General features: G+C 53.1%; 1 protein-coding gene across 1 annotated transcript; it reads left to right on the forward strand.

Moving 5' to 3' along the window:
* Positions 1-11669: 11669 nt before the first annotated feature.
* Positions 11670-18776, forward strand: ahdc1 (AT hook, DNA binding motif, containing 1). The gene is made up of 5 exons (XM_056297973.1): positions 11670-11782; positions 12144-13591; positions 13708-15455; positions 15855-17616; positions 18388-18776. Exons 2-4 carry the CDS (start codon positions 12302-12304, stop codon positions 17608-17610), a joined length of 4794 nt encoding a protein of 1597 aa, XP_056153948.1. The 5' UTR covers positions 11670-11782; positions 12144-12301; the 3' UTR covers positions 17611-17616; positions 18388-18776.
* The last annotated feature ends 223 nt before the right edge of the window (positions 18777-18999 follow it).

An 18999-nucleotide genomic window follows, 5' to 3' on the forward strand; every position in this document is an offset into this window, starting at 1 on the left:
CCTGCTGCCTACGGGCCAGTCAGAGAGGCCATGATGACCCCGGTCCACCGTTGAAAGCGCCTACGATGGGCACGCGAGCGTTAGAACTGGACCTTGGAGCAGTGGAAGAAGTTCGCCTGGTCCCATGAGTCCCGTTTTCCTTTAGATCACGTGGATGGCCATGTACGTGTGCGCCATTTACCCGGGGAAGTGATGTCACCAGGATGCACTGTGGGTAGACGACAAGCCGGGGGAGGGACTGTGATGCTCTGGGCAACGCTCTGCCGGGAAACCCTGGTTTTGAACTTTCATGTGGACGTCAATTTGACACGGGCCACCTACCTAAACATCGTTGCAGACCAGGTACACCCCTTCATGGCAGCGGTATTCCTTGATGGCAGTGGCCTCTATCAGCAGGATGATGCACCCTGCACACATTGTTCTGGGAAGGGTTTGGGGAACATGATGAAGTGTTCAAGGTGTTGCCCTGGCCTCCAAATTCTCCAATCTCAATCCAACTGAGCATCTGTGGGACGTGCTGGACTGAGAGGTCCGCCTCGCAACTTACAGGATTTTTAAGATCTGCCGCTAATGTTTTGGTATCGGATACCACAGGACCCCTCCAGGGGTCTTGTCGAGTCCATGCCTCGGCGGGTCGGCGCTGTTTTGGCGGCACACGGGAGGACGAACAGCATAGCAGGCAGGTGGTCGTAATGTTTTGGCTCATCAGTGTATAACAGCAGAGGCCCATTGTGCTTCCTACCTGTGTGAGCGGGGCTAGTTGTCATGGCAACGGCCTTGTAGCTCAGTTGATGTTCCTCCTGTCCTCATTGGCAGGGTCAGCGCACCCAACACACCCCATCTCGTTGCAAAGCTCTGTGTGAAGTGTGCAGTGTGTCTGTGCAGGCGTTGGTGTGTATGCGTGTGTACTGTGGAAGTATCTTTTGTTTGTCTTACTGCAGTGTATAGGCATGTGGGACGGTGGTACACATGAGACTGTGTGTGTCCGTGTGTGTATGTGTGTGCGCTTTGCAGTGTCACAAAGATACACCCTGCTGATATGACAGCTACAGCTCAACCAATCACCTGTCTCTTCCCTCCGCCTATCAGCATGTGAGGTTCCTGTGACAAGACTTCCTCTTTGCATAGAGGTCGCCATGGAGATGGAGCAGACAGTGATCCGTGCACGCGCGCACACGCACAGACTCAGACAGGCACGCGCACATACAAACGCAGACACCAACAAGTGCACAACTGCAGGCACGGACAACTGGTGTTGAGATGAAATGGTGCAGTGTGTTGACTTCCCTTGCTTGGTCATAGGAGAAGTTCCGAGGTGCCGCCGGGGCGGTGCAACTTGTTGAATGGGGCTGTTGCTTGTTTTAGAGGAACAGGTGTTTATAGACCGCCTAGCATGTAAACAAGGAAGTATCGGTGGAAGGAAAATAGAACGAGATTTAAAAAAAAAGAGAGAGAGAGAGAGAGAAGAAATGGGGCCCTTCCCGACGTTAACGTCGCCTTAACGTTATCAAGTCTTCCATTTGAAGTTACAGACATCACACAAACACCGCCAGCAGAAAGGTCTCTGGTGATATCAAGGGAATGATATCCTGTTGGAGATGGGGCGCCGTTCAAAGTCTCATCCTCCAAAACCATCTCCTGGCTCTCCCCAAACAACAAAGTGTCTCATTTCATGAATTTGGCCTTTAGCTCTGTGTGTGTGTGTGTGTGTGTGTGTGTGTGTGTGTGTGTGTGTGTGTGTGTGTGTGTGTGTGTGTGTGTGTGTGTGTGTGTGTGTGTGTGAATTGCTGTGGTTACAAATGTTTTGTGAGAAGTCAGCCTGAGATGGTTCTGTTGAAAACGTTTGCGGTGGATGTGGGGTTGGTAATAATAACAACAATAATAATAGAAAAGAATCCAGGATGTAAAAAGGATCGAGAATTGTTTAGCCCGCTATCGCACATCGGCTGAAAAGCTATATGACGAATCGATTTTATGTCGCAGGAGCACATTTTGCGTAATCTGTGCCTCCCAACAGCTCAAAGAGAAACCCAGAAATATCGAGATGGGGGGGGGGGGGCGTTTCGGCTGCGTCCACCTGTTTCTGTCATTCTTTAATTCACACGGACGAAGCGGATTGCAAGAATGACAGCCTGTGTTACGTCGTACAGCTCTGTGTGGTGTGTGTGTGTGTGTGTGTGTGTGTGTGTGTGTGTGTGTGTGTGTGTCTGGCCCACATACTAAACAGTGAAATATTTCGCACGTTTAAAGGCCGCGCTCTCCCCCGGTGGACTCACAGTAAACAGAATCAGTAATGCCGGTCCTTGGAGTGACGGGTCCTCTCTCTCTCTCTCTCTTCACAACTCCTGTAAATATGATCGTGCACCTGGAATGGATTAGTAGTCCCCGCACGCAGGTTGCCGCCACTCAACACACGTGCCCACACGCTCGTGCGCATGCACCAGTAGTTTTGGAAATTATCGTAAGCAGTGTTTGTTTTCCTCACACCGATACCTCCCACACCTCACATTCATAAAAGGACTCCCTCGCCACCCAGAGGACTGACTCAACAGAAGGCATCGCTCCGTTATCCGTCTCTCCTCCGTGCTCCCCTCTCTCCTCCGCCCCCCTTACCTCCTCATCTCTGCTCCCCCCCCGCGCACCCCCCCAAAGCTTTCTGTACCCTATTGCTGTCCTCTAGCCAGTGCCCTCCTCCACTTATCTCCCTTTATCTCACCCCCCACCACCTCCCCCTCCTTTCGCATCTCACCTCTGTCTCCTTCCTACCTTCCCATCTTATTCTCTCTCTCTCCCTCCCTCCCGCCCCCCCCCCCCCGCTCCTCTCCGCTGGGCTGGTTGCAGCCGGTTTGAGTCTGACAGTAGAGAAGAAGCTATGACCTCTCACCTCAACAGGATGGAGGCAGGCAGGGAGGAGAGGAGAGAGGGGGTGTGGAGGGCACGGGGGGGGCAGAGAAAGAGGGAAACTGTAAGAGGGGGGAAAGGTCAAAGAATAGGAGGATTTGTGAGGAGAATTGGGGGAAGGGAGGGAGAGAAAGAGAGAGGGAGAGGATGAGCAGGTCCAGAAAGAAATGGGGTGATAAGTGAAGAGAGAGCGAGCAGGCACAGTGGAGGAATGAGGAGAGAGAGACACTGTGTGAGAGGAAGAGAGAGCGAGAGGGAGAGTGTTAGGCTGCTGTGCACCTCACTAACAAGCTGGACAGAATCAGCTCAATTATTAAAGAGGGAAGAGAGATGGGGAAAACACGCAGACACACACACACACACACACACACACAAACACACACACACACACACACACACACACACACACACACACACACACACACACACACACCTCTGTCTCTGGAATAAAACACATTCCCGCTGTCTCGAACGCACAGTTCCTCTGTTTTACACTTGCAGACGCGCACACACACATGCACGCACGCACGTACACACACACACACACACACACTCCAAAACACACATATCTCTGGAGACTCACCTCCACATTGTCCCTTGGCTGTAAGTTTGACTTGAATGTTTGTATGTGAGATTGTGTGTGTGTGTGTGTGTGTGTGTGTGCGTGCGTGCGTGCGTGCGCGCGCGCGCGCGCGTGTGTGTGCGTGCTGTCTCCTATCTGTTTTTCTTTGCGTGTACGGTTTGTAAATGTGCATTTGTGTGATATTGCGTTCACACGTGAGCGTGTGCATGTGTTCTTGCAAACAGTGAGTCAGAGGATGAGCAGAGACTTGTTAAGAGACTCCCCTCCGACATCCGGCCCCCTGATTGGGCTTCAGCATAGCCGGGACCATCGCCTCAACAGTCTGCCAACCAGGCTTCAGCAGTGTCCCTTCAGCATGAGCAGATAAGCAGAGCTCTGAAGGGTCTGCCTGTAAATCCCCCACCACCAACTGTTATAGCCCTCCTCTCCCCGTCCTCTCTCTCTCTCTCTCTCTCTCTCTCTCTCTCTCTCTCTCTCTCTCTCTCTCTCTCTCTCTTTCACACGCATTCTCTTGGTCTCCCTCTAACTCCTCTTCCTCCTCATTTCCTTCCCACCCCTCCCCTGTTCGCTCTCTCTCTCTCCCTCCCTCCCTCTCTCTCTCCCTTTCTTCCCCCTCTTTCCCGCCTTCTCTGAGGAAGTGTATGCCCCCAAGGGACGAAAGGCTCGCTACCTTTCAGGAGAAAGAGAAAGCTTGTGCATGTGTGTTACTTTGTGCATTTGTGTGCTTGTGTGTGTGTGTGTGCGCGTGCAAGTGTGCGTACATGTCTAGCTGTGTGTGTGTGTGTTGTTGTGTGCATGTGTGGGTCGTTACATGTGTGCATGCCAGGAAAATAATGTGTGCGTGAGAGAGAACACACTTCCTGACACAAAAAGAGCGAGAGACACAGAGAGAAACAGAGAGAGAGAGAGAGACAGAGAGAGAGAGAGAGAGAGAGAGAGAGAGAGAGAGAGAGAGAGAGAGGAGAGGGAGAGAGAGAGAGAGAGAGAGAGAGAGAGAGAGAGAGAGAGAGAGAGAGGCACGGATGAAGAAGCCAGAGGAGAGCTCAGTGAGAGAGTGAAAGCAGGGGACTGTGGAGGGGGAGGAGAAAGAGAGATAAGAAAGGAAGACAGAGAGGAGTCAGGGAGAAGGGGGGGGAAGATGGATGAATGCACTGCGCACTTTAGCTGGTTGGGGGGGAGGCAGTGCAAGGATAGGAGAGAGTGGGTGAGAGAGAAGGAGAAGAAGGAGAGAAAGGGAGACAAGAGATAGATGGTGGAGAGATGCAGGTAGACAGAGAGAGACAGAGAGGTTTCTTATCCTCTCAGCAGAAGTCATAATTTCTTAGTGTGTGTACAGGTGTGTGTGTGTGTGTGTGTGTGTGTGTGTGTGTGTGTGTGTGTGTGTGTGTTTGAAAGGGTCTTTCAGGCTCGGGGCCAGAATCTGGAGAGGTACATTGGTGAAGCGTTTGTGTATCTGTGGCGCGTGCGTAGTATGTGTGAGTGTGTGTCTGTGTGTGGGTTTATGTTGGGTGCATTAATTCTCTTAGTGCGTCTGTGCGCGTGCGCACGCGCGTGCACAGGCTCACGTTCAGTCGTGTGTATGTTCAGGCAGCAGCTGACGAGCTGTCAGTACCTACAGTTGGAATGTTCACAAGGCGGCCATTGTTGTTCAAACAGCCAGCAGCCTTCTCCTTGGCAACGGGCGCTGCAGCAGCGTCTCCCACGGCAACTGTGGAACAGGAGCGGGGAGGAGGCGGAGTCAGGAAGTCAGGGCCGCAGCACAGAGGGCCCCTCTCCAAAACACTGGCCTCAAGGTCTGAGTGTGTGGGTCTGTGTGTCCGAGCATCTGGTTTGTGTGTCTGCTAAGTGTCCCATGTGTGAGGTACATGTGCGTGTCTGTATTTATGTGTGTCGGTAGAGTGTGCAAGCGCTTGTGGTTTTAAGTGCACGTTTGTGTGTGTGTTTGTGCGTGTGTGTGCGTGTGTGTGCGTGTGTGTGTTTTCGTTTTTCTCTCTCTGCGCCTGTGTGCTAGTCTTCGTGTACTGCTCTGTTGGTGTGTGCGTGCCTGCAAAAGAATGTCTATTCCTGTGTGTCTACATTTGTCTGTATGTGCGTAATCTCATGTGTGTATTTCATGTCTGTTTGTGCGTGTGTGCGTGTGTGTGTGTGTGTGTGGCTGTATTCTTTTACATGTTCTCGTGTCTTTCTGTGTTCATGTGTGCGCACACGCACGCTCGTAGCTGCTCCCAGCTGGCGCTGTCGGTCACATGACCTGACTGAGGGGCAGCCATCAGCAGTGCCAGGAAAATGCCTACAGGAGAGAGAGGGGGGGGGAGGAGGGGAGAGCGAGAGAGAGAGGGAGAGAAGGTGTCAGTGATGGAGGTGGATTGGAGGATGAGGGAGGAGGTGATGAGGAGTGGGAGCCTGTGTGGTGAGAGTGAGATGGGGGAGTAGACAGTGGGGAAGTGCTAGAGATGAGAAAATGAAGGGAGGTGGAGAGAAAGAGGAGGATGGTAGGTGGGGTAAGTGTGTGTGTGTGTGGGGGGGGGTTCGATGAAGGCAAGAGAACGGGGTAAAACAGTTCTCCCTGTCGTACAATAACAGTAGCATGTAGGCTCCTGTAGAACCAACAATGGGGGGGGGGGTAGATGGTGTGAGATGCTAAACGGGGGGGGGGGTTCCTGGTCTTATTTTGTCTAGTGTTTCCTGCTACTTATTCAGTCCCCTGTGCATATCCTTGGCTGCATTAAAACGTTATCGTCTGTCTGTGTGAAGTCTGTTTACATAAGACGTCTGTCTCGCTGTCTGTCTGAATGGCTGTCTCTTTGTCTGTGCGTCCATATGGTTTTACGTGTGGATTACTGTTCATCTATGCTTTTTTGTGTCTTTGTTGTTTTGGATGTGTGTATTTCAGTGTGTGTGTGTGCATGTGTCGTGTGTGTGTGTGCGTGTGTGGGTACGTGCTTTCTCTTGGCAGGAGATGCTGTGTGCACACTGATGATGAAGATCATTAGGAATTTCCTGCAGCTGGGGAGGTGGCGGCGGTGCTGGGAGGTGGGGGTGAGTGTGTGCTGTGAGTGGGTGAGAAAAAGAAAGAGAGTGAGAGAGCGAGAGAGAGAGAGAGAGAGAGAGAGAGAGAGAGAGAGAGAGAGAGAGAGAGAGAGAGAGAGAGAGAGAGAGAGAGAGAGAGAGGTCAGAGTGAAGGAGAGCGTGTGGGTGGGGTGGGGGGAGGTGGAGGGAGGGAGGGGGGTGTATGTGTTTTTGGACTATCTCTGCATGTCTGACTTGTTTTTGCAGAGAGCAGCAGTCCGCTCTTCAGGGTGGCTGCTGGTGGATTTGCGTGCAGGCGGCGTTACCATGCTGGTGAAACTTTCCCAATCTCCCCCTCTCTCTCCCCCCCTCCCCCTCCCCCCCCGGTACATTTACATTTACATGCACCTCAAACGGCTCAGTGCTACACACTGAAAGGGTTTGGAAAAACGCAGGGCTGGTTGTTCGGCGCTGCTCCCTGTTTGGACTACATTGCGTTTTGGTCGGACCTCTGCCCCCCAGATCTGGATCCTGTCCCGCTTGCACCGGGAGTTTACAAGTCCGCGCGCTAAGCAGGCTTTTGGTCCTACGACGCGAAACATGACAAGAAGACCCGGTTTAGACTCGGCACCGGGGACGTCTGCGCGGCTGAAGCAGTTAACGCATGATGCAGACTCTCTCCTCCGCCACCCTGCCACTCCTGTCTGTGCTCCCTGCCCCGTCTAGCGGAGCAGAAAGTCCTCTTTAAAGGGGGGGGGGGGCAAACATATTCAAAAACTCTGTTAAGATTGAAGCCGGGTTGTGCTCATGGTCGCGCTCGTGCTTCAGGTGTCTGACAACGTGTTTAAAGTTGAGTAAAGTTCACGCTCGAGTCTGTGGACTTCGTTAATTATGACATTAGCTACAATCCTATCAGCGGCCATTATTTTAAAAGTATTGCCCGCACGAGCGTAATAAGAGCGATCCAGTTGGGGTTTGGATTCGAATTTAATCCGATTAACTCTACACGAGTTTTTTTATCCCCCCCCCTTTTCCTCCCCAATTGTATCCGGCCAATTACCCCACTCTTCCTAACCGTCCCGGTCGCCCCCCCCCCCCCCCGATGATCCGGGGAGGGCTGCAGACTACCACATGCCTCCTCCCATACACGTGGAGTCGCCAGCCGCTTCTTTTCGCCTGACGGTGAGGAGTTTCGCCAGGGGGACGTAGCGCGTGGGAGGATCACGCTATTCCCTCCCAGTCCCCCCTCCCCCCCGAACAGGCGCCCCGACCGACCAGAGGAGGCGCTAGTGCAGCGACCGGGACACATACCCACATCCGGCTTCTCACCCGCAGAGACGGCCATTTGTGTCAGTAGGGACGCCCGACCCAGGCCGGAGTCGCCCTGAGTTTCGCCGTTGTGAAGCGGAACTGTGCGGACAGACAGTCCACGTGTGAGTGCGAGACCTGTGTAGGTTTTTCTGCCGTTTTATTAACAAGGCAGCGTCTCACAAATGACTCCGAAACTTGTTGAGCCGCCAGTCGTCCAATTAATTAATACATCCGTTGACGTTCCGGAGTTATTTTTCCGAGTCCGGTTGGATTGGTTCTGGTTCGTGGGGGAAGTCTGCATGCGGGTGTTCTCGTTCGGCAGAGGACACGGTGGGCTGACGGGGGTTCAGGTTGTTGTTTTGGCAAATTCGGGCTTTGTCTAAGTCATGTCGTGTTGCATAGGTGTGTTGGGTTTGTGCATGGGCTCTGTCGCGCGTGCGTGCGTGCGTGCGTGTGTTCCGGGTGCGATGAAGGCTGTTTTCTAGTTTGTTGTTAGGCTGTCACGAGGCTGCATTAAGGTTGAGGTAGTGTGGAGGGATCGGGGGGGCTGATGGGAGCTGAGAGTCTGCAGTGTCACTCAGTCTCTGTGGACCCTCTGACCCACTTCCCCTCCCCATCCCCCCCCCCTCCTCCCTCCCTGTTTCTCCATCACATACTCTTTTTGTACTTCCTCTGTGTGTCAATATCCCCCCCCCCCTCTCTCTCTCCCGCTCTCCATACCTCTCTCCCTGTTTTATCCATCCTCCTCCTTATCTGTCTAAACGTCTCTGTGGAGCCCCGTCTCCCTCCCTCCCTCACCATCTCTCTCTCTCTCCCGTTCTCTCCCTCTCTCGCCCATCTCTCTCTCTTTCACTTGCCCCCCTCCTCTATGCCCCCCCCCATCCATGCTGTTTCAGTACTGCTGCCTGTCTCTTAGCAACAACTGCACACCCGTAAGAGCTCAGTGAGTGCTTTAACAAACACAGCCAGGAAGAGACGCACGCGCACGCGCACACCAACTCTAACACACGCACAGACACACAAACGGTCTAGATCCTCACCGAGTGTTGGCAGGCCTGTGTGTTCTGTAAGCCTTTGTGGCAGTGAGGTAGATGACTATAGAGAGTATATATATATTATATGTATATATATATATATGTGTGTGTGTGCGTGTGTATATGGTAGTTCAGCTGCATGTATGGAATGGTTGCTGATATATCAGCTCATACACAGCAGGGCAAGTGTGCCTAAATTGGCAAATGATGGGTTCTTGTCACACTAACACAAAAATGTTGCGAGCTTTTTTTTTCTTTCCGTAGGTGCCGTCCCCCTATAAAGACCCAATTACATCGATAACGTTAACGTGGACACAGAATTTATTAACACTGGATTTCCAAATAATTTCATTCATAAGCCCGGCTGCATATTTCACCTCCTAGCCAGCTGTCACACAGATTACACAAGGTTATTGATTGCTCACTTAATTTGGACTCTGCATTCGCCATCAGCTTGTAGTTTCTCGGGACCAGACTGCTGCATGCTCCGAAGCCCCGCGGCTGTTTGAGATGCAGCTAAACACGTCTGAAACATGCGACAGTGAATATGCGGTTGATATGGCTGCTGATGGATGTCAGGGATGTTTGTTCAAACAGTGAAGCTTGCTGGGGGCTTTTGATTGGTTGGCATCTAAAGCTCTGCCGGCGTGCCCCCCACAGAGCACAGTGGTGGCATATTTGCATATGCGTCTTTGTTTTGTGTATATATGTTTTTTTTGTGTGCGCGTGCAATGCACGTGTGTGTGTGTGCGCGCGCGCGCGTGTGCTATGTATGTGTTTACGTACAAATCCTTGCATCCTTTTGTGAGTGTGTGGGAGTATTAATTTGTTGTGGATCCTTTGCATGTGTCTTTGTTTTCTGCGTGTGCGTGCACGCATGCTCGTGTGTGTGTGCGTGCGTGTGTGTACCTGTCATTTGTGCGTGTGTGTATGTGTGCGTGCGTGCACGCGCGCTGACGTTTAATTAAAGCCTGTGTTTCTCCTTCTCTCACACACCGGTCAGATGGAACCTTAATTAATGAACGCTATTAATTAGACGAACTAGAGAGAGAGGGAGAAAAAGAGTGAGAGAATGAAGAAGAGAGTTGGAGGGGTAGACAGAAGCGGGGAGACAGCGTTGGGTGGACGGAGTTGTAAGGGAGCGTAGGGAGATGAAAGCCTGTGTGTGCGTGCGTGTGTGCGTGCGTGTGTGCGTGCGTGCGTGTGTGTGTGTAGTTGTATTAGTGGGTGTGCGGGTGCATATGTGGAGGCATACAGGCATGCAGCTACATGATTGCCTGCCCTAGTTGTGTGGTTTCCCTGAGCGGTAGGCTGTCGGTGTACGTAGCTCCATGTGTGTAACCCCAAACTCCGCTACAGCCCCCCCCCCACCCCCCACTCCTCCTTCTCTCGCCTCTTTTGACCCTCTCTCGTTCTCTCTCTTCTCTCGTCTCTCCGTCTGCATGCCTCCGTCTTCCCCTCCACTTCCCGTCCTCTGACTCCCCCAGTCTCGTTTCTCACCTCCCCAGAGTTGCTTTCTCTCTCTCTCTCTCTCTCTCTCCCTCCCTTTGTTCCTCTTCCTCCTATCCCTCCCTCCTAATCACAGCCATATGTTGGAGAGGGAGGCAGAGAGATCTGACGGTGGACGGGACTGTGCTCTGAGAGCGCTGCAGCCCGCTGAGTGTGGAAATGCGTGTGAATGTGTCGCGCACTGCGAATCTGTTTTCGCGTGAAAACGCGCGGGATACGCGCCTGCGTGGACGCGGTCACGTCTGTGTGTCACATGGGGACCGCTCTACACGAGCCTCCGCCTCGCCGACTCCCTACACGGCCTCTGACTTCTCCTTCACTTCACGGCTCTAATCCCTCCATCATTTCTGTCTTTCTGTCACCTTCATCGCTCAAGCCCCTTAACGCCTCTCTGCCTCCCCCTAGTGGCTATAATTATTCACACATCCTCGGTCTTGCACCCCCAGGCTAGGGCTTGCAAATGCATTTGACTGGTTTAGGGGGGATATCTGTTATGCAGTGTAACTCTCTCTCTCTCTCTCTCTCTCTCTCTCTCTCTCTCTCTCTCTCTCTCTCTCTCTCTCTCTCTCTCTCTCTCTCTCTCCCTCCCTCTAAAATATGCGTGTGTTCTTGGGTGTGATATGTTGTTTGTGTAGCGTTGTTTCATCATGACCAAAATTTTGGCTCAGCAAAATAATTAAGGCCTGGATGTCAAATCATAAAAGTTGCTCGTTACCTCATTAAGGTTGTGATGTCTTGTTGCTGTTGAGTTGACGTTGTTGTTTCATGATGCAATTACTGACTCGGATTGTGAGGCTGATGAAAGACAGGCAGCCAACCTCTCACAGAACTAGTGTATGGCTCTATGAGTTTTCGTTGCAATGCACGTGTGTTTGCGTGCCTGCAGGAGTGCTAGTGCGACGGTGCAATGGCAGAAGGTTACACTGGGATGAACGTATACCCACAATACATTATTGAGCTAGCCCTACAGAGAGCGTTTTGATCTACATCAAAAGGAAACGCTAACTACGACCAGACAAAGCGATATGGAAAGGTAGCCGCAATTCCTTTCCCAGGGAATGCGATGTGAGATACTGTCCATATGGTGCAGCCCTACCCAAAGACGCTAATTCTGTCTGATACATGCTGTGACATCTTGACTAATCTCCCATTCTCTTTTTCCTCTTTGCTCCACTCTCCTCCACATTGCTCCCCCCCTCACTTCTCACCCCCCCCCCGCCAAATCTCCCTCAGTCTAGCAACTATGGGCGAAACAGAGGAGCAGAGCAGAGAGAAAGAAGTGTATGAGTTTTCCACTGCAGTATTGATGACCCAATGATCCCCTGCAGAAGCCAGCCAGTCAGGCAGACAGACAGAGGGAGGCTCACCCCAGAATCAAAATCAGAACCACACTCGGCTACCCAGTTGAAGAAAACTACCGAACAGGACGTGAATGGTAAATATAAACTGATGCTGTAATGCTGCCGTGTGGGCGGCACAGTTAATTGAACATAGAGCCGTGCTGCTGTAGTGATTAAGTTTATGGCCCGTTGCCAAAAAAAGGTACACGATTCAGCTGACAATTGACACAACAACTGGGGGTAATTCTACAGTAATTGTGTGTTTATTTTATGCGGTTGATGGCGTAGCTGTATTGTGACCAATGTTTTTAGTGGTATTTGGTGTCAAGCTGTTTCCTTTAACTGCCTCCTAATCAGCAGCAAAGAGGGACTGTTTACTGATTTATGAACTTGCTTCCAAGTGGGTTTATTCATTTATTTATTTATTTATCTATTTATTTTCATTTCTCTCCTTAGGTCCTTAAGTCTCTCCCGCTAGACCGTTGTAGGAAGGAGACGGCTGGGAGGAAGGAGACGTTGACACACGCACAAGCCAGAAAATTTAAGAGGATTTCTTTGTTCCCTTTGCGTCTCCCCTTTCGCGGCATCAGCAAGACTGTTTGCCTCTCCGTTGGATGAGTAGCTTGCCGGAACGCCTACGTCCAGGCGGAGGAGAGCCGAGGAGCTGTGGCGGGGCTCTGGCAGAAGACGAGGGGTGTGGTGTTGGGGGTTTGGAGGGGCTGGAAGGACCCGAGCTCTGGAGTAGGGAGCTGGGGGTCCAGGAGGGGGCCCCGCAACTCTCCAAAGATGGACCGGCGCCGGTGACCTTAGACCCCTTCCCTCCCCCCTCTCCCTCTGCCCAGGCCAACGGCCTCCACCTACACAGAAGACTGGGGCACGACACGCCGCGGCGGAGGAAGCCTAAGAGCTGCTCACAGCCTGAGACGCAGACACTCGCCGAGACGCTGAGAAACATGCAGACACATATGGACATGGATGTCTGTGCACAGGCTGTTTCGCAGACGCACACGGACAACTGTGCACATGCTGAGGTTGACGTTCACGTGGGTTCTGCCGGGCTGGAGCATCCCAGACCCGTCGCGCTGGAGGGCACACACACAACACCACCTCAAACCCTGCCTCTCCCGCTTGTCAGTCGTCCCGCCTCCACCAATCAGCCAGCGGCCCCGGTCCTCGCTTCAGAGACAGATGTACCAACCTTCTGCCCAGTTCCCATTGGTCCCAACGCCCCTCCAGGCCCCTCTCCTCTTCCTGTAGAGGCGGAGAGGAAGTATGCACTCCGCAGCTCCGGTCGTCCCCGCTTCCCCTGTCACCTCCGCAAATCCTCCCGCCTCCGCCGGAGCTCAGAGGATGGCGAGAGAAGGCTAGGGAGAGAGAGAGGAGGAGAAGAGGAGGATGAGGATGAAGTGATAGATGATAAGATTTGGAGGGTCAAAGAGGAGGTGGCGGCAGTGGGGGAGAAAGAAGAGCAACCCACTGTGGAGGCTGTTCTCCCCATAGCACCATGCCCTACAGACATCCCTCTTGCCCTCACTGTGCCCAAACCAGTTGCTAAAAGTTTTGCTAGACCTGGGCCAAAACTTGGACCTAAACCCGGGCCAAAACTTGGACCTAAACCCGGGCCAAAACTTGGACCTAAACCCGGGCCAAAACTTGGGCCTAAACCTGGACCCAAACTTGGACCTAAACCCGGGCCAAGATCGTCATCCAAATCTGTACAGAGAGCTGGTGTTAAAACTATACATCACCAATCCTCCAACCTCACCCCTCTTCACACCTCCTCTCATCCCACCTTTCCTTGTATACCGACCAGCTCCACACCTCAGCCAGCGGTGAAGATGGAGGATACTGCTAATGTAGAGGTGTCCTCTCCCATCAAAAGGAGGCGTGGACGTTTTGTCGGGGTAAGCTTCACTGAATTTAGGTTCCTTGAATTGAGGTGAAATGTATGCAGTCAATACATTATGGCCTGAAAGGGTGAAGGTTGGTCAGCTCGTCTTGTGTTGTTTCTCCTCTTTAGGTGAGGAAAATCGTGGTTAAGGTGGCTCGTATTCCTGTCAACCTCAGCCGCCGACAAAAAAGCTACAAAATCTCCAATCTGGAGACGGTTACCGGGACGGAGAAAGGCGGCGAGGGGTGTCTGGAGGGCACAGAGGCAGTCCGGGAGCCGACGGCGCTTCTCCGCATGAAGAACAACGGGAAGAGCGTCATGGTGATGTTTCCACCCGGAGAACTCCCGGTCATCCTCAAACGCCGGCGTGGGCGCCCGCCCAAGCAGGCCCTGCCTGGTATACTGGGGGAACCCGTGAGTACAGAGAACCCTGCCGGTAATGGAGACCAGCCCAAGAAGCCGCGGAGGCGACGTCGGACTAAGCTCCCTTCCCCTTATCCGTCCTACGTTAATGATACGAATGATGTGAAGTCTGAGTATGGGGATGTTCTTTCCAAACTGGCCTTTTTAAACCGGCAACCCATTACCACTGGCCGCTGCTCACCTCCTCGCTGCTGGACACCAAGCGAGCCGGAGAGCTTCCACACACCTTTGGAAAACCCTGGAATATCCACTCTGCTGCACCGGCTCACCGGCTTTAGACGCAGAGGGGGCAGAGGAGGCGGCATGGGGAGAGGGGGAGGGGCAGCAGGCAGTGTTGGGGGCGGTGTGTGCAACAAGAGCACATTCAGTGACTTCTTTGAATCCATTGGCAAGAAGAGGAAACTCAACCCCCAGGCTGAGCCTGGTTTACCCCGGAAACGGGGCAAGGCTGCGAGTGGCAGCGGAGTTGGTAGAGGAGGGGGGGTAGTCGGAAATGAGCTTGGGGGCGAGAAACCAGTCAGGAAGAGACGTCCGAGAAAGAATGGGATATTTAAAGGTGAGGCGGGGTCATCCATGGGGCAGGACTGGGCCAATGGAGCAGGTGGTTGGGGAGAGGAGGGAGGTGTGGCAAGGGAGAAAGGTATAGGGAGTTACCAGGCATGCGGGTCACCCAGGGGTGGCTTCACCTCCAGTGAGATGGGAAGAGGAGGGTCATACAGCAATACAGCGGGGGGCAAAGGAGCTCGGCCAGGCGGGGAGGATTCGCAGGGCCTGTTTGCCGGATATTTTCGCTCACTTCTCGACTCTGATGATTCTTCAGACCTGCTGGACATCTCCTCCTCTCAGTCTGACCGCTGTAAAGCCCCATCCACCCCTGGATATGAGCCCCCCAGTCCAGCAGCCGGCCCCAGCTGGTCCCCTGCTTTCCCCAAGCGGAGTCCTAAAGGCGCAGGAGCTGGGGTAGAGGGTCCAGCCCAGCCTCACTGCTCCTCAGCCAGGCCATCCTACAGCTATGGCAGCCTGGCCCAAACCTCCCCCACTACATCTAACTATCCCAAATCCACTCCTCCATCCCTCTCCCTCTCTCATTCCCCCAGCTCCCCTCATCCCTCCTCCTTTGGCCAGTACTCCTCCAGCTACTCTTCCTCCTCCCCCGCAGGGGTCGGTGCGGTGCCACAGAGATCCTCAGACTGCAGTTTTTCCTACGGGTCAGGACACGGCAAGGCCAACCCCCTCAGCCAGGGTCAAATGGGTTATTCCAGCTTCCAGGCAGCAGTCAAGCGTGGCTACAGTGGATATCCCGGAACGGCCCACTCCTCTACGGTGCGGGGGGAGTCGGTAGGACCCACGTCACCAGGAGGGGGTTACATGGCTATGGCTAAAGGTAGCCCCTTCAGCTCCTCCTCCTCCCCAGAGGGTTACAGACAGTACAACTCTAACCAGTGGAGCTACAGGTGAATCGCTCTCAAACGCTAAAACTTGAGTTTTCACAAATGAATAAATTGATGAGTGAATAATTTGCTCCGCTCACAAGGTAAAAATCAAACTTCCTTAAGTAGCTGAAATATAATATCTTCTGGTGGACTGGGTAAACGAATGCCTCGCTGATATATTTTCATTTATAGCCTGCATACCTCAATAAATGTCAATAATAAGGCTTAAAAAGCTGCCCTTGGGCTGTGGTGCTCATCTTGTGTCCACCTGAGGAATTCCTAGTCAGCACATCCAGGCTTTATCGTAGTCTAGCATTACTCCAAAACATGGGGGGGGGGACATATTTGTGTTATTTATTAATCAGCCATAACTTTTGCTGAAACTCACTCGTCTTTGTTTTTTGTCTGTGGGTGTTTCAGACAAGGCTACGGGAGCTGGGCGGCAGACAGCTTTGGGCCTCAGTATCATGGCTTCAGTGAATACGGCTCCAGTGAATCCAAAGACATTCTGGACATCTCTAACTACACCCCACAGAAAGCGAAGCGACAGCCCTTCCCCGAGAGCTTGTCCGAATCCTCCTCCGACTCTTCTCACCTGAGCTCTGCGGCCACCGGCAGCGGACACAGCCCGGCGGGCGGGCCTTATAAAAAGAAAGAGCCTGCCCCTGTCGGCGGGGAAGGGGGCCAGTCGAGTCTGTCCAGCCTGGAGAAACTGATGATGGATTGGCATGAGAGCGCCGCGGGACCCTCCTATAACTGGAGCCAGAACGTTCTCTTCCAGAGCGGGGTCGGCGGCAAGCAGGGCCGAGGACGCAGGAAGCGAACCGAACCGCAATCGGAGAAAGAGGCGGGTGCAGCTCTGCGCTCTGAATCCCCGTCCAGTCCCTCTCCTACTCCCACGCCGGGCCCCAAGCGGGGAGGAGTCGGAGGACGGCCGAGGGGGTCTAGAGGAGGCCGAGGAGGTTTGTCTCCATGTCAGAGGGAACGGCCATCAGGGAGCAAAGCCAGAGCCAAGGCTGCCTGTGTAGCAGGAGCAGGAGGAGCCGGGAGTGTTCCAGAAGGGTCCGGGTTGTTTCAGGAGGGGCTGGACTATTACAGCGGGGATAGCAGTAGCCTTTCCCCTTTAGCCACTCCTAACCCTCCACCTCCTGCAGGCTACCTCCAGGACCCCTGTGAGTATCCCTCCCCCTACTCGGCCCACCCTTCCACCCCTTCCTCTGAGGAGCGTTATCCGGCCATCTACCCCGGGGAGTCCTCCTCCTCCCTCTCCCCCAGTGTATCATCTCCTCCTTACCCTCCCAAGCCCACTCCTCCTCCTCCTCAGACGTACCACGCAGTCTCCTCCAGGACCTTCTCTCCCTCCTGCTCTCCTTCGCCTCGGATAACACCCCACTGCAGCACGGCACTGAGCCCGCCCCACCGCCCCCCTCCTAAAGACCCACAGTACTCGCAGTACGACTCCCCCAGCTACTGCAGCTCCCCCTACTGGTACGGACAGACATCGCACAGTGGCAGCCCCAGCCCCCACTCGCATACCACACATGCGAACACAGCCACGCACACACACAGCAACCTGCAAAGCAACCCACACACAAGTCCTCATGGCAACACGCAGAGTAATCCCCTCGCTAGCCCGCACACCAACACGCATGCCCATGTGAACCCTAATCCCCACATGCACAACACGCACCAGCACAACACGCAGTCCCATGCCAACCTGAGCCCACACGCCAACACCCACCCGCAGCTGCATGCCGGAACACACCATCACAGCAACCAGGCCTCCCTCCCGAGCCCCCACACCAACAACCAGCCACATTCCCACCACAACGCGCACAGTAACCCCAACCCCCACCTCCACCCTCACTCCATTCCCCTGCTGTACGAGGAGCGGCCCCCTCCCGCTGCCATGACTGCCCACAAGAGGGACCTGACCACCCACCAAATGAGCATGGGCCACATTCAGAGCCAACCGCCTCAGTCCTCTTACACCCCCTCCAAGCCCCCATCGGACTCCTCTCCTCAACAGGAGGACATGGGCAGCTACTCCCTGCCACACCACTCCTACCACGGGATGGGCCACCGCTACCCGTCTCAGACGGCTCGGGGCGGTGGGGTACTGTGCCAGCTCCTTGACCCGGCCAGTGACGACAGCTTCAGTGTCACCAGCCTGTAGCTGCAGGTGAGATTACAGCTCATCTTCGCTTGTTGTACATCTTTCAAATAAAATGGGAAGAATAGGCATAAAAAAAAAACCCCAAGTGCCATCCCTGCAGCCCCATTACACGTGTCCAGATAGTGTCTCATTGAAGTAGCTGGATGAAAAGTTTACTTTCATAAAAAAATGATAATAATTAAATGGAAAAAGCCTACCTATGTGATGTTGCGAAACCTGCAAATGGATATCTGCTCACAATTTTGCAACCGCAGTTGGTCTTTGTCACACCCGACAAAGATGAATGAATATGATGAAGACCAACTGCGGTCCAACCGCTGTGTTCGTCTGTTAATAAAACTTGTGGTAAAGCACTTTTCTGCATGTAGCTCCCCATTAAAACCCATGAAAAGTGTGTTCTCCTGAATTGGACAAAGAATCGCGTGTGTGTGTGTGTGTGTGTGTGTGTGTGTGTGTGTGTGTGTGTGTGTGTGTGTGTGTGTGTGTGTGTGTGTGTGTGTGTGTGTGTGTGTGCGTGTGTGTGACCATCAGTTGAATATGCTTTTAAAATTCTACTTTAAGATTCTGGCTAGAATGGAAATTTGCTTCAAACTGTGAGCATCTTCAGTAAATCAGCTTGATTCAGCATCCCCCGTTGTGCATTTACTTTGCCAATCTGAAGACGTTGTAGCCTCAAAGTGCCCTTTCTGTCTGCTTTTGTTTCAGGTGCATTCAATCCAAGCTTTTACAGAACTTTTTGTTTTTTTTGTTTTTGTTTTGTTTTTGTTTTTTTTAAAGGAGACTGTCTTGGTGAGAGACTGTGAAGTGAAGGGTGAGAATTTTGCTGCCAGCACTGGACAGTAAAGCTTTAATTCTCCAGCAATGACAATCAAGATCCAACTGCAACACAAACACACCTAAGCATGCTGCCTTGCACCGGGCACACACACACACGCGCGCACACACACACATGCACGCACACAGACACGCACAGAAAAACATAAACACACGTGCATGTGCGCTCCCGAACACAGTATGTGTATATGCATCACGTCTTTTACATATACATGAGCTTACACTCACACCCACACACTCAGCTGGAATGAGGCAATGGCTAACGGAGCCAACAGAAGAACGACAGACACCTCACCTCCTCCGAGTCATGCTGTGATGCTTTGAGGACTCCATCTCCCAGAAGTCTGTATCCCCCCCTGCGCCCCCCCCCAAAAACCTCGTTGGTCCTGAGCCGTACACCTGGAAACACATTCACACAAATCAGGATCACGCTGCTCTCTCTCTCTCTCTCCTCCTCCTCCTCCTCTTCCTCTCTCTCTCTCTCTCTCTCTCTCTCTGTGTCCCCCTCTGTCTGCCTCGCTGCCACATGCCCACCAAAAGTAAACCAGCACCCTT

This window comes from Lampris incognitus, chromosome 18, assembly GCF_029633865.1.
Source record: "Lampris incognitus isolate fLamInc1 chromosome 18, fLamInc1.hap2, whole genome shotgun sequence".
NCBI lineage: Eukaryota > Metazoa > Chordata > Actinopteri > Lampriformes > Lampridae > Lampris > Lampris incognitus.